This window comes from Triturus cristatus, chromosome 3_2, assembly GCF_964204655.1.
Source record: "Triturus cristatus chromosome 3_2, aTriCri1.1, whole genome shotgun sequence".
In the NCBI taxonomy this organism is placed as follows: Eukaryota; Metazoa; Chordata; class Amphibia; order Caudata; family Salamandridae; genus Triturus; species Triturus cristatus.
Genome location: NC_140584.1, coordinates 1,029,499,851 through 1,029,515,049, shown reverse-complemented (window position 1 = coordinate 1,029,515,049; position 15,199 = coordinate 1,029,499,851). Strand labels below are relative to the sequence as shown.

At 44.5% G+C, this 15,199-nt stretch overlaps 1 protein-coding gene across 1 annotated transcript in view; it reads left to right on the top strand.

Moving 5' to 3' along the window:
- The window catches only part of TBL2 (transducin beta like 2), a 114,234-nt gene that overhangs the window by 33,685 nt on the left and 65,350 nt on the right, over window positions 1-15,199 (top strand). Inside the window, exons 2-3 of the mRNA XM_085649670.1 lie at window positions 9-139; window positions 2,600-2,784. Of these exons, the coding sequence (XP_085505796.1) occupies window positions 9-139; window positions 2,600-2,784 (316 nt within the window). The remainder of the gene's footprint in view (window positions 1-8; window positions 140-2,599; window positions 2,785-15,199) is intronic.

Genomic DNA, 15,199 nt, shown 5'->3' with positions numbered 1-15,199 from the left:
TCTTTCAGATCAGGCAGTAAACGGTGAAGTGTCTGAGAAGGTACCAGGACCAAAAAAGCAGAAACAGCAGCTGCGGCCGCGCAAGGATAAGGCCCAGCAGCACACTTTCACTCACCAACTTCTTGCCTCCACATTAAAGGTATTTTTAGTTTTGTATGAAGACTGCTCAGCTGTAGGGAAAGCAACTAACCAAAAGTAATATTGACTCTCTATCAATGAGTCTCAAGTTCTCTTGTTGCTATGCGAAGCAATTTAGATGTTGTAAGAGCAGCATCCTGTATTTAAATTGAGTTTTATCGCACCAAGTATGTTAAAAATGGCATTTCATCGAACATTTACAGATTCCCCCCAGAAAAGTCGAAAACACATATGCTACATTCGACCTGTGAGCTACTTGGAGCTCCATCTTCTCATCTCTGCAGTTAAGTTGATCATAAGTGCTGAATGTCAGACTAGCTTATTGATAGAGCTGATTACATCCTAGCAGAGACTTATTGGTATTGCTCCTCAGTTGCGATATTCTACCTTTTTTCTCTCTGTCATTGTTAGTATGTTGGAAGCATCCTGACCGTGCTTCATGGAACTGACTTTGATTCAGGGAACTGCCACTCTCGCTCTTGGCAGAAATAATAGGCAGATACCTACAAGCCTGCCATCTTGCTCACTGAAGCTGCCTATTTTATGCTATGTTACTTTGTGCTACATTTGCTACTGTGGGGACATCTAGGCACTAGAGATAGTTACTGAAAAAGACACCAGAATTGAGAGAGATATGTTCAGACTTGGGGTGCAGATACGTTTTTAGCTTTACCTAAAGGTCAGATAAGGGGAAGAGGTGTGGCCCAGCGGACAGAGCGGCTGACTCCGGAACACGGGGGCTTACGGTTTGATACCCGTGCATGCGGCAGATTAGCCCAGTACCATGTGACTCTGGGCAGTAGCTCGCTTAATCTTCCTGACTGCCCCCAGCGCCTTGACACCCTTAGAGTTAATTGTTTGCGCTTTACAAATACCGAATGATGATGATCCTAAACAAATTTGACATGGGGGTTATTCCACAGTTTTACCACAAATGTGGAAATAACACATCTTGCCCATTTACATTCCTAAATTTAGGGATGACCAGATTTTAGTTTTACAGTGTTGATGGCTAAACTGAATATAGTCCTTGAATCTCAATGGACCTGATGAATAAAATGTTCTATGCACAACATAGAGAGATTGAAATGTTATTTTTTCTGACTCTGGCCACCAACGTGAAGACTGGACGTCTGAGAATACATCACATCAGATACATCAGATTAACAAATTAGACAATTTTGGACAATCCGGGTGAGGTACTACAATTGGCATGTTCATTTGGATTCAATGTGGGAAACCTAGGAATTGAAATGTCGTTTGTGGCTATGCATACGTGGAAGAAATCTGAGCTTACCACCCTTGACATCCGTGCAGACATTGAAAGTACAGAATGCATAACCACCCATAGATTCCTTACCGTAGCCACTGATTGTGGCCCCAAGTTTGACAACCAAATGTTTCTTGGCACCAGAGTATCTGGCCATTCTCCTTTCCATCAAGATATGAGTCTTGTTCAGATTCAGTTTTAAGCAGATTCCTCCAGCCACTTATCCAGTGCAAAAGGCAAAATGTTTCCCTCTGTAATGGTGGCCATGATCTTAAATATTAACTGGGTATCTTGTGCAAAGTTGAAAAAAAAATAGACCCTCTGGCATGTGGTGACATCATGAAGTGATTTGGTTAAGTGTTGGAATACGTGGGAGGGACATGACTGATCAAAAGACAAGTAAGTGTGTGTGATTTATACTGGACTATTGGGAGAACCACCATTTAGGATCAGCCTTTAAAGTCTATTTAGTCCAATCTGTGACTGTACCTTAAATTCTGCCTAGCGAGAAGAATGAAGTGATGAATGGTATTTAACGCAGGTGATAAGTGCAGGAAGATAAATGCTGAGATAGCCATCCTCAGAACCCTGCTTGGAAATCATCATGTAGATCATTCTTTTTAGGAGAAAACTGCAGGTGTTTGTTCACTCCATGTTCTGCCCGTTTTGCTGGGTATGACAGATTAAAACTGGGCCTAATGTTTCTCAAATGCAAAGGGTTTGTCTAAGGATATCTATTGTTTTAAGATCCTGGGAATGACTAGACTCTAATTATATTTAGTTGGCTCTAGGGGGTCTGTAATTCCAAGCTGAATAGATCACTAGGTATCCAAAACTATCTATTCGCACTGCCAGTAGCTTATATGATCACAGGAGTTGCCAGACCTCTATTTGCAATGCTTTTCTTAAACTGAAGAATCGCCTTACCCAAATTCTACATCTTTTCTTATCCTGGGTGCTTTCTGCATCCCTCAGTAGATGACTGAAACTGTCCACGCTAAGAATAGCTCATTTAATCCACAAATTGCCTGTCTCTGCTTGCTTGCTAATCACAGACAAGGACCTGCCTATCTTGCGTATATCTTTGATCCTAGGAGTTGCATGTTGACACTCTTTATTGCTCATTTGATTCATTGAGCACTGCTTGATAGAGCTCGCCGTTCACCTCCATAAACAATTATTTATTTTTAGGCACACAGTGGGAATGTGACCTGTTTGGATTTCAGCAGCAATGGCAAGTATCTGGCTTCCTGTGCTGATGACCGTACTATCCGGATATGGAGCACCAAGGACTTCTTGGATCGAGAGCATAAAAGCTTGCGAGCAAACGTTGAGCTGGACCATGCAACGCATGTGCGCTTCAGCCCAGACTCCAGGTTTGTAAAAAGAGTTGTATGTACCTTGGATTGCACTTGAACTATATAGAACGGATGGTGGGAGCAAGGCAAATGTCCCCTAGACAAGAAGGTATGTTGAAAATCCATTTGACTGGTGAAGGAATATCTGACGTTACAATGCAGGTCTTTACCCCACAGGCCCCTAACGCATTGACCTTTATAGTGTGTTGTAATACAAAGAATGACTTTACAACCACTGGCTTTAACCCGCATTGTAAGGTCTGAATGGGTGTGTGTTGTGTGTGTGTGTGTGTGTGTGTGTGTATACACACACATATATATATATATATATATTTGTGTGTGTAATAATAAAAAATAAAAAAAATATATATATATATCCTTACCTCCCATAGCTATACTCACCCCCTAAACCCCAAATTCACCCTTACCTTCTTTACTTCTACCTACCCCTTAACCCTAAAAATACACTTTCCCCCATTTATCTCTTCCCATCCCTTAACCCTAAAATTACCCTCACCCCTATTACCACTACCTTTTTAGGTCGATCGTAGGCAGCGCGCATGCTCTGTCTCTTGACATGCTGTATCTACTTCTGTGGGCTTTCACCACGTCCATTAAAACCCATGACTTTCATTCGTTCCTTGGCCTGCCTTTAAAAAATCTTTTGGTTTCACTTGTAAGCCCCCGTAGCTCTTAGCGAAAAGTTGAGCAATAAATATCTGGAGCCATAAAATGCCCAGAGTCAGGGGCTGCAGGAATTTGTGTCTCTGCTGCAGTACCCAACACCTTTAAATTGATTTGGCTGTTAACGCCCCAAGAACCATAGCCATCCTCAGGGCACAAGTTGGGGGTACACACGGGTGAGCGGCGTCCACCCACTATATTCACAGGGTGGACGCCGTCCACCCTGCCAAGAAGTTGGGCCCACTGAAAAATATGCTGAATTTGTCCCGGTGTAATTTGCAAACGCTGGGACACATTCAGCAGCGCCTGCACCTTGTTGTCTGCTTTCGATTGCAACAACGTGCAGGCAGGGAAGTAATTTTAAAAATTAAATGCAGAATGACCACTTAAAAATTACACTCCTCTAAAGTTCTGCAGGTGGGCATGACGGGTCAGTACTTTTGACATTGAGACCATTCCCGGATTTTCAAACAGCATTCCTTTTAACATGACAATCAACACCACACAATTCCTCACCACAGAATTCTCTGCCACACAGTTCAGCACTAACCAACATAATTAACCTCCACATAATACCACTCAACGCAAATGATTCAACTCCACATAATACCACTCCTCTCAATACCAGATAAATACACGTCACATACAACCTTATGCCACATAGCAACAGTCCACAAAATACACTGCACACCATTCCACATAATGCCAATCAACATAATTTCACTCAAACGCCACGGTTCCACACCACACAATTACTATTCCACACCATATAATTCAACGACAAACCACATATTTCAACTCAACACAATTACACAACACACCACATACATTCAGACCACACCAGAGTATTCCTCATCATGCCAAAAAATTCAACAGCACACCACATAATTAAACTCCACTACATACCTCTCCACAACACAGAATACCAATCCACATAATTACACTCCACAATAAATGCCACATAATTGCTATCCGTATAGTTCCACTGTACAAAACCACTACACACCACACTATTCCACGCCACTCATTTCTACCACTAACCATTCCAATTCAACCCACATAAGTCCACTCCGCTCTAAATACATACACTCCATAACACATGAGCAAAAGACATTGTCATTTACAACACTAATGTTTAGTTTTAGGCAGACACATCCCACATAGTTCCTCTGTTGTTCCCCTATCTCCCTGTTGCTGCTGCAGCTCCCGCGTTTGTCTTCTTAATTAATCTTTACAACTCCTTTCTATCCACCATGCCACATAATTCCACTACACAAATCCGCTCCCCACACAGTTCCTCAAATAACAATTCCAATCCAACCCACATAATTCTACTCCAAACAAAACACATGGGTAAAAGACATTGCTATTTACAATGCCAATAGCGCGAACTCTCCAAATGCGAGCAATATATTGCAAATTGCCAATGCTTGTTTTTCTTTTTCATAACCATAATGCTATTCAAAAATAACTTGGGGGGGGGGGGGGTTTACGATTTTGATGGTAAAGGTAAAACACCTTAAAGTCATTTACCTGTGTGCTACTTACCTACGTGGTAAAGTCTTCAGGGGTAAACATTACATACTCTGTGAATAGCCATTAGAACCACAGTCCAGTAATAAATAAATAAAAAATAATAATTAGCAGCTTTACAAAGCCTGAATTGCCTTGAAGGGCTATCTTTGAAAGTTTGCTTGCTGTGTAAGGTCTCAACGTATAGTTAAACTGTTTGACAATTGAATCAGTCTGTTCAAATCAAATATCAGAGCTGTTGCGATAAAGATATGGCGAGTGCTTCGTGGGACTTTATTTACTAAACTTTTGATGTAAAAATATCAGGGCCTTTTGTAGCCAAGACAAAGCTGCATTTCTTTGTAGGCCAGCTTTCTGCAATGAAGTTCATCACTGCACCATGTTCTATTAGCATGAAGTAGCAATTCGGGTACTTCGGGAGGACCCTGAAGGGCTCTATAGTACTTGGCACTGAAAAGTGCTTTGGCACCCCCTGGAATTATTCTCTGCGCCATAGTGTTTTCCATGACTCCTTCCCTACACCTTTCAACCTCTACCCTCCTTCTTGAAAAAATATGAACAAGATGATTTAGACATTGGTGCTGTCAAAAAGGCTGTTTCTGCTAGTCTCTATTTTGTCATAGATAACATCTTCTTAAGTGCCTAATGGTATTTTCCGGTTTACAAAGATTGCCTGTCACAACCCACATTTTTAATCACATAAGGGTTCATATCTTCTGCAGACACCAGAGTTTTACTCTGACTCACAGGAAACGATTGTTCTAATTGATACTTATTCCTGCAGATTCCTGGTATCTCAATGCAGTAGACTGTACCTGGAATTATTCAACAGTTCACCTATTCAAGTGCTAGATGAACACTGCAACCATTCCTTGAAATTACATCTCCAATGAGTAAGGGCACAGACTTGCTGGTGATCTCATGTAGTTGTTTTTTCCATTTAACAAAGTGGCCATGATCCAGGTCGTTGAGCTCTAAGGCGGTATTTTCTCAGGTTGTGCGAAAGTTTGAAGAAAATTAGTTTTTATTTGACACTTTCACCCCGTAAATCTTTGGGATTCATGTCCTGTATTGAATGTAGAAGGCAGATGTCAACCTCCGATCAGCATTACTCTTGTATGCGGTGTCTTGGTATCCAAACCTTAAGCACGTGATTTTGTCCTATGTGACCTACACAGCCCACGGTGATGAGAGAAAGGGCAACGGCAATGATAGGAATGCTGTTTATGGCCAATGAGGGGTTACAATCCTGGACTCCTAGCTGCCACCGACTCTTTATTCCCTCCACAGAGAAGAATCTGTGCGTCCTGGGCACCAGCATTATAGAATTGTAAAATGTCATCCACCTCTTTACATTACAAGTCAGTCTTCCAGACCAAATGCCTCAAGAAATGTAAGGAAGACACCATGGCTTTTTATCAGGGTCTATCCCAGTACTGAAAAATTATAACCTCCGGTAAGCTTCCTCTTTTAGGGCACCCCTCAATCATCTTGAGTCCTTCAAATAAGCGTCTTTTACAGTCCAAGCAAGGAAACTGTGGTGCGCCTTCCAGAGCTCATCCTGTTCGTGTGATGCCTGCGACTTCAGTGGTGATTCCAGCAACTTTGGCCCTAGGTCTGTGTCCCTTTTGGCTAAGGCAGATTTCTATAATGTCAGTGCTACCTGGTTCAATGCCATGTTGAGAGCTTCAAAGGTAGTGATCCATGGGTGTGTCTGCCAGTGGTGCTTATGGCGCCACCTTGGGCGTCATTGACTTTGGCTACAATACCAGTGGCACAGCCTTAAATGCTGTTTAGTCTGATGACAGACATCATTGCCTAAATGGCAAGAAAAAGAACACCCCATAACTTTTTTGACAAGGAAGGGTTGGCTAGGAAAGCCCCTGGTCCGGAAAGAGCATTTTCTGGACAAACTGTGGCTAGGTTCTAGAATTCCCAGAGCCGTGTTGGCAACATAAGACTAACTAGAGGTGTGCCACTTATCCCCACATTGCAGTATGATGCAAGATTCTTTTTTAGACTGCAAAACTCAAGTGATACGGACAACTACACTGAGGCGAAGTTTCCTGCCCCCTCATGCTCACATTCAGTGGAATCCCTTTTATTCTCTTCATTAGTTAAAAAGCCTTGTTCCTCTTTCCATGATTGAAACCCACAGACTCCGATGACAGCTCTGCTGTTCACTGGGGCATTTAAGGACTCTATAACTGCTGTACTCCAGAGATAAAGAAGTAGGAGGCTGCAAAGTATAGGCCTATACCCCCCCCCCCCTCCGTTGATCTACAGTTCTTTACTTCACATCTGACTTGATTTAGCTTAGTTAGTTTTGCAGATCTTCTTTAAAAAACAAACCTAAATTTCATTTCAGCTCCAGCGCTTGTATCTTAATAGCTGTGTGTAGTGGGTCAAAGTTTGCAAAGGACACCGGTCTTACTGCATCAGGGTGTTCTTCACATGCCCTTTGGAATGTGGTTAACGTCATGTGCTCTAGCTTATCAGACTGCACAAAGGCTTCTTTTCTACAGTTTGTCAAGGATGACTGTTTGCTCGCAATATGCCTTTATCTCAACTGTTCACTGCTTTCATCCAGCAGGAAAATCTGACCAGTCCTGTTGTAAGAGCTGCTCTGGTTGGGGAGGCCTCTCTGCCTCAGACTCCCCTTCTGCACAGCACCTCAGTCAGCCAGGTATATAACCCATGCTGCACGGATGTGGAATATAATAAAATATCTACTTGTCAATGGGGCAGGTTGCTTCATAAATGTCCTGTAACAAATTCCACTTTCCCTTTGGTGCTATGTAGTGTGGCGACCTAGTATGGCAGCATTCTCATTATATAAGAGATCTGATAAAGCCTCTCTGATTATGCCATGGCTCATACCATAGTAGTGTTTGAATACTTGCAATCCCCTTATGTTGCCACGTTTCTGCAGATCTACATACCGGGGCTGAAGGCAGTAGTAAGCAGCAGTTCCAGGGTTAGAATGCCCTTTGGAGTCTGTGCAAACCTACTAACTTGCATGTTTTAAGGGTTTTCAACAACTCTTCTGTAATCTTTTTCCATACTGAGAAATGTTGGAAATTTACTCCTGTCAATGGCAGACGTAAACCTTCCAGAGTTGGGGAAAAAAGTGATTGGAGGGAAAGTGAACTTGCAAACACTCAGATTTTCGCATGGGCAAATAAATCTACACATGCATATCTGCTCATGCTAAAATGCAGTTCACAATACTATTTCTTGTCCTACTTCTGTAAATTATTGTGAATTCAAGAAAGTCGTTTGGCTGCAATTAATGCAAGGACATATACCATGGGTACACTTTTGAGACTTTCTTTAATATTTGGGCCCCTAATTTGGTCTGGCGTTGATCGTGACCTTTTGTGTTTATTAAAATTCTCTCGGTCTCTCTCTTTCCTTTCCTGTGAGTGACAGCACTCTGCTCTTTCACAAGGAGCATATCGGCACACAATGTAGTTTTGTTCAGTGCCAGTAACTACTGTGGCAGTGTGTGCTTTCTGAGACCCAAAAACAATTTCTGCTTTTGCCAATTTTTGTAAAAAAAAAATTTAAACATACTTTATTAATTTTAATTTTACAGAGTGCCCCTGATAGTGTGGGCATGCGAATAAAGGATGCATAGACACAGCAATAGAATTTGAATAGGCAGAAAAAACCTGAGTTCAGATTAGATGCGTACTAAAAATAGGCAGTGACTCTGGAAAGCAGCAATATTATTGCATCTACATACTTTAGAAGATTTATCAAAAGTTAGTTGTCAATGGCAGTATGTTAACTTTATAATTTGAAAGAACAGTTTTAATTACCCCACCCCCCTCCCTTTCTTCTGGCTCACCCCATTATCCTTTAGCATATTCTGAGCTTGGTTTGGTTCCAAGATCTTCAACTCCGGAGGATTCGAGCAGTCGGCAAGACATTTTCTTTGTCGCTAGGGCATGTGACCTACCGCGCTGGGCAAGTGGACATGGCTGTATGTCAGGGGAAGGGGAGCTTGTGAATGTTTTGCATTGTGGAATAGGGGGTTCAATTGCCTTGAGTGACTCGAGCATTAGATCCCATTCCAGGGAGATCGGTGTTTTTCTTAGGCCCCTATATTCCTCTCTCCTGATAGCTGCACTTTCTGCATTGCACCATCGGACTGCCTTCACGTGCCATGAGTGTAGTGATTGGAGAAGGGCCGACTTCCACTTCATAGTGATGGAGCGTTTCGCTATGAGTAAGGCCAAGTCAACCAACCGGAGCTGTACTTTCTGTGACTTGGTTCGTCAGTAGAGGCCCAAAAGACACCGCTCTGCTGTGTCCCGGCCATGGATGCCTTTGATGTTTGCCAAAGTGTGGGCAACCGCGGACCAGAATCCCCCAAGGCTTGGGCACGATCACAACATGTGAATTATGTCTGCATCTTCCATCTGGCATCTTGGGCAGGAAACCCGGGTGGTGGGGTACATGCAATTAAGGCGGTGTGCAGTGAGTTAGGCTCTGTGAAAAATCATATATTGTATTAGTTTGAATTTGATGTTACAGGATACTCTTTTAGGGTATTCTAGAAGAGAGGTCTAATCCTTGTCCGTCCGGTTCCTACCCAGGTCAATCTCCCATTTTTCTCTGAGTGTGGAGAGGGGAATCCCCGCATGTGCCCTGGTGCCCCTTTAAAGCCATCTAATCAGGTGGCGCCCATTACCTATAAGTTACACCGCTTATACCAAGTAATGATTCGAAGGTTTTTCACAGTCGGTGCCCAGTGTTTCTTCACGTAACTAACCAGAGCTTCATGCAATAGAAAGAGTGAGCGCAAGGTCCCTTGTTCCCGGAAGAAGTTCTCGTGGTCCACCAGTATCCCATCTGTAAACAGTGCTCCAACCATGAAAACGCCCTCACGGTGTCCCTGGAAGTATATTACGCGAAGTGACCAAGTCAGTGGGTGTAGGGATTCCTAATAGTGGAGTGTTAGGGGTGTAGAGGAGTGTTTGGCACGTGTATTGGAGGGCCCGCTTCCAGTAGGTTAACGCTATGCGCAGCAGCAGTGGAGTTTCTGTTGGGATTCTACTCTGTGGCAACAGTAAGGTGTGGAGGGTGCCACATTTTATCAGCAGCGGTGTGTAGTCTAGTTTGTGTAGGTTGCGACCTGCTATCCAGTATGATGGCCATTGTAGCTGGCTTACGTAACAACAGGCCTGGAAGTCTGATACCGCTAGGCCACCCCTATCCGTTCCCAGTTGTAGTTTGGCCAGCCCCACTCTACTGCGGCCCCTGCCCCATATGAGGTCTGTGAGAAGCGTATCCAGTGTTTTTAAAAGGGGGTAGGGATCAGCACTGATAGGTTTGCAAATAAATATAGTAGGTGTGGGAGCATGACCATCTTGGAGATGGCTATTCTGCCCATTACTGAGAGGGGTGGTGAAGTCCAGAAGGCTGTCTGTGCATGAAGCGATTTATTCGCCTTTAACAGGTTGCCCTCTAATAGGTCCTGAGGGGATTGATATATTTGGATGCCTAGGTATTTAAAGGTTTCTGGTTCTACTTTGAGAGCGAGTTGCCCAAAGGAAAAAACGTCCGGGTGCCCAACTGGTTGGAAAAAGAATGTGAGGTTTCTTCTTATTAATGGTTAAGCCTGATATACGTTCAAAATTATAAAAGATGCGTGGTAGGGGTTCCAAATCTTCTGCCAGACTATTAATGTATAGTATGAGGTCCTCGGTGTGAGCTGATATTATGTGTGTTGTGTTGCCCAATCGGATCCCAGTTTCTATCGCCTGCGTTCGGAGCCTAATAGCCAGGTGCTCTAATGCTTGCACAAAGAGCAATGGCGATAGGGGGCACCCCTGACGGGTGCCTCTACTCTATATGTGAGCATTGGCTCGGGCTCGTGGGGACGGTGTAAAGCAGCCTGACCCATTTTATATATTCAGTAGGTATGCCACCCCTATCCATTGCTCTAAACAGGTAGTTCCAGCTAAGGGTTTCGAATGCTTGTCACAGGTCGAGGGCAATGCATCCTGCACTCTCGACGTTATTGAAGGTAGCCTCCATTACGAGGTAGAGGCGTCTGATATTTAAAGAGGTGCTGCAGGTTGGGACGAAACCTTTCTGGTCAGTGTGGATGAGTTGTGGCGTGAGGTGGAGCAGGCGACGAGAATATCTTCCCCAGTATCTTGTATTCTGTTTGTAGGAGGGATAAAGGGCTAAAGGGCGATAGCCTGACCTATCCAGTGGGTCCCTACCCAGTTTAGGGAGGGAGGTAACCAAAGCCTGCATAGTGGTAAGGGGGAGGGCGCCCTCCTCCAATGCCGCTTGGTACAGCCTCTCCAGGTGTGGAATCGGTGTATCTGAGAAGGTGTTGTAGAATTCCGCCAGCAGGCCATCTTGTCCAGGAGCCTTGTTATGGGGGAGCTCCCGGATAGCCTCTCTGATTTCCTGTTTAGTCATGGGGCCAGTTAGTTCATCTTGGTCTGAATGCGAAATTTGGGGGTAATGGAGGAGTCGGAGTTCCTCCATTGTCTCCTCAGGGGCCTTGTATAGTGATTTATAGCATTCGCAGAATGCTAAGTTTATATTGTGTTGCGTGTTCACCTTAGTGCCATCTGGTAAAGCTATCTCATGTATAAGGGAGGGGGAGTCCCGTAGCAAACTGGCTAGAAGCGGTCCTGACTTGTCGGCTTCAGTATGTTTTATTTGTGTATATGACTGGTTATTGAATATTCGGAGGCGCGCCAACAGATCGACATGTTGTATGTGTGCTCCTTGAAGTTCCTCCTGTTTAGTGGGGCTGTTATTTCCCTCTCGTTCTACTTTGTTCAGAGTGTCTTCCACTGTCCTAAGACTATTGTGGATCTCCTGCCTGGCCCCAACTTTGGCGCTAATAGCGGCACCTTTTATGGCCGTCCTAAACGCGTCCCATTCTATTAGGCGTGTGGATGCCGTATTGTCATTTTTAGGTCTCGCCTGACCCAGTGCATGCGCTGGTCTGGCGAGACTTTTTGAGAGGGCTCCAAAAAGTGCTACCAGGCCAGCCTAGAGCTACAGTGCATGTGCGCGGGCGCCGAGCTTGAGCGTGATTACTTTCACTTTTGCAGCCGCTTTGATTTTTGATCGCGAACGCACGGCCGTTTGCTTGTTTTTGTTTCCGCTGAAAGCCCCAAACTAGTTGGAGGTCCTTAAAGTGGCAGCACAATTATGCTGGCTATCCTTGTTCTAATTTATTCCAGTTTGCAACAACACCTTCACCCCATTATTCAAAGGGAAGGAGTAAAAAGTAGCATTATATGTGGGCTGCTGTAAATAACAAGGCCATTTGCCTCTGAGGCGCGTCGGGCGATGACGTACTTTGCAAGATGCCGCAGCGGCGGGCGATGCCTCTACCCTTTAAAAGCCCTCCTGCTAGCACAATGTATTCAGAGTTTTGGGCGCTTCTCACGCCTCCCTTAGAGTGTTTTATCATAAGTTGTATTATTCATGAGCGGGTAATGTGTTCTGATTTTCCCGGAGCACGCTTTAATTCACAGGCACCTTTTCTGCTCAGACACCTGCAAATTCAGGATCAAGAGCAGACACTTTCCCTTCTGCCAGTTATTAGCACTTGAACTCTGTGTGCTCGTCTGCGAATTACTTTGACGATGAGACGATGCCTATTTTTCCAGTGTTCCTTTATATTCGGTTGTCCATCGAACTGCCACTCTCCATCACTGCCCGGTCTATTATTTTGAGCATCACTTAAAAACAAGTAATGACAAAGCCAGTAGGTCTCACTTTTAGGCCCGTGCTTAGTTTGAGCGGGTGGTTGCTGGTGGTGCCCAACTGCACTCATTTTTGGGACTTTCACTTATTTTTCCTCATCAGACATTGACCAAGTGCATGAGAGAAAAAAAAACGAACATGGGAAAGAAAAAGGAAGAGATGGACGGAAAAAAACCCTCATAAAGGGAGAAAGCAGAAATCTACTAGAGAGAGATACATGGGTGGGGTGTGTCAAGTGGTGGATTAAAGAGACAAAGGGTAGAATCAAGACCACGCATTTGCCGTGCCAACATTTAATAGCAGAGGCCATGGACTGAACAGAGCTTTGGGCACCGCCACTCATTGTGTTACAAATTAAGCATTGTTGCAAACTATTGTCTTAGCCAACGCTTTTTGACAAAGCAGTACGGCAATGACAAACAAGCATTGGCACAGCCAATAGGTCTCGATTTTGGGACCTTTATAAGTATTTAGTTATGCAACTGTTGCATGGCTAAACACTTCTAAGGTCCCAAAGGCGAGTCCTATTGGCTATGCCAATGCTTGTTGTTAAAGTAATTGGTTATGACTGATGACATAGTAGATTGGAAGACGGTGTCTTCTAGCAGCTGTGGCCACAACTTCCAAGTGGGGTCGAGCGTAGGAATTTTCACCCATGTCAGCGTTATCTCTAAGGGATTATGGCCAGAGAAGGTTTTTCCTAGGTAAGTGGTGTCCACCACCGGGGTGGTGTGGGTGAGGGAGCAGAATATTCTGTCCAGTCAGGTATGAAGCTGGTCTGGCGTTGAGTAAAATGAGTATTCCTGGTTATGTGGGTTCTTGAGATGCCAGACGTCCCCCAGCGACCAACCCTCTGTCCAGTCTCTGGAGTGCGTCTGCTTGTTTTACTGAGACTGCGCTTTTGGGGGTGGGGGAGGGGGGGAGGAGGTGAGAGCGTTCCAGCTGAATATCCAGAACATCATTTCAGTCTCCTCCCAATAACCATGGGTATCCCACCCAGTCTGCCAGCACAGTGCTGAGGTTCATCAAGAATTTCTTGATCATAGTTGGGGGCATATATACTACATGTATATATACTATATGTGCGCTATCAAGTATGCCATGGATGATAACATCTACCCATTGCGTCTGTACGCAGCTCTAAGGCTACACACCGAACCCAGACAGTAGCCCCCCTCGCAAAGGAGGAATATGATGTGGTGAACACTTGTCCCCTCCATTTCTTGCGTAGCTTGATGGCCTCTGAGTCAGTGAGGTGTGTCTCTTGCATAAGGGCGAACTGGGCTTTACGCCTATTTAGTTGAGCATGTATTCAATGGCACTTATGTACTTTCCCCATTCCCCTGACCTTCCAGGTGACTATGGCATATTTACCATTTTCAGCCATTTGTGTGTATGGTCAGAACTAAAACCAGCCCGGGGCCGCGGGGGGTGACATCTTGCACATTCAGGGGTGAGCCAGAATACCCAGAAACCATATCGGCACCCAATACAGGGTCCAACCTTCAAACCATGTTGGACCAAACATAGCATTTGAAACAGTTCGAAGAGTTAGTTTTACAATTGCCATGGGGGGAAGGCTGCTACTGCGCCTTGGTTAATACTGTTGCGGGCAGCGATGTAGAAGACTGAGCTGTGGGCATACAGGAGGAAACAGGCGGTCCCGGGGGGTTAGGTAAGGAGCAGTGAGAGACTGCAGACCACATATTGCACGGTTTGCTAATGTTTTGGCAAAGTGTTTGCGCTTTGAGGGCACAGGCTCTAAAGATTGTTTGCGGTGTGCAATGTGACAGTTGGGAACTTTGGGGAGAGGATGTAGCCTAACGGTTAGGGCGGTTGACGTCAAATCTGGGGAACCGGGTTGGAGTCTCGGCAACGACGCCCAACATCTTGTGATTCTGGCCAAATCACTTGATCTCCCCGTGCCTAACAAAAACAAGCATTGGCAGAGCCAATAGGTCTCGCCTTTTGGAACCTTATAAGTATTTAGTTATGCAGTACAATATCCTTGGTGCAACATCAACTGTTGCATGGCTAAACACTTATAAGGTCCCAAAGGCGAGATCTATTGGCTATGCCAATGCTTGTTTAATTTAGAACATTTTACCCTTATTGAGTGAGTGAAAGGGAGGATGGACAGATGGATTGAAAGTGTGGGTGGAAGGCTGGATGAGGGAAAGAATGGATGAGTGAAAGGATAATTGGAAGAACGGATGGATGAGAAATTGGTTGGTGAGTGAAAGGTAGGCTGTATGGATTAATGGATGAATGAAAGGGTCGATAGATGAATGAAAAAGGATGGATGAGTGAAAGGGTGGATGGATGAGTGAAAGGGTGGATGGATGGTTGAGTGATTGGGTGGAAGGAAGAGCAAAAGGATGGATGAATGGATGGCTGTGTGAAAGAATGGGTGATGAAAGAATGAAAAGAAAAATGGCTAGATTGAGTACAAGGATGGATGACA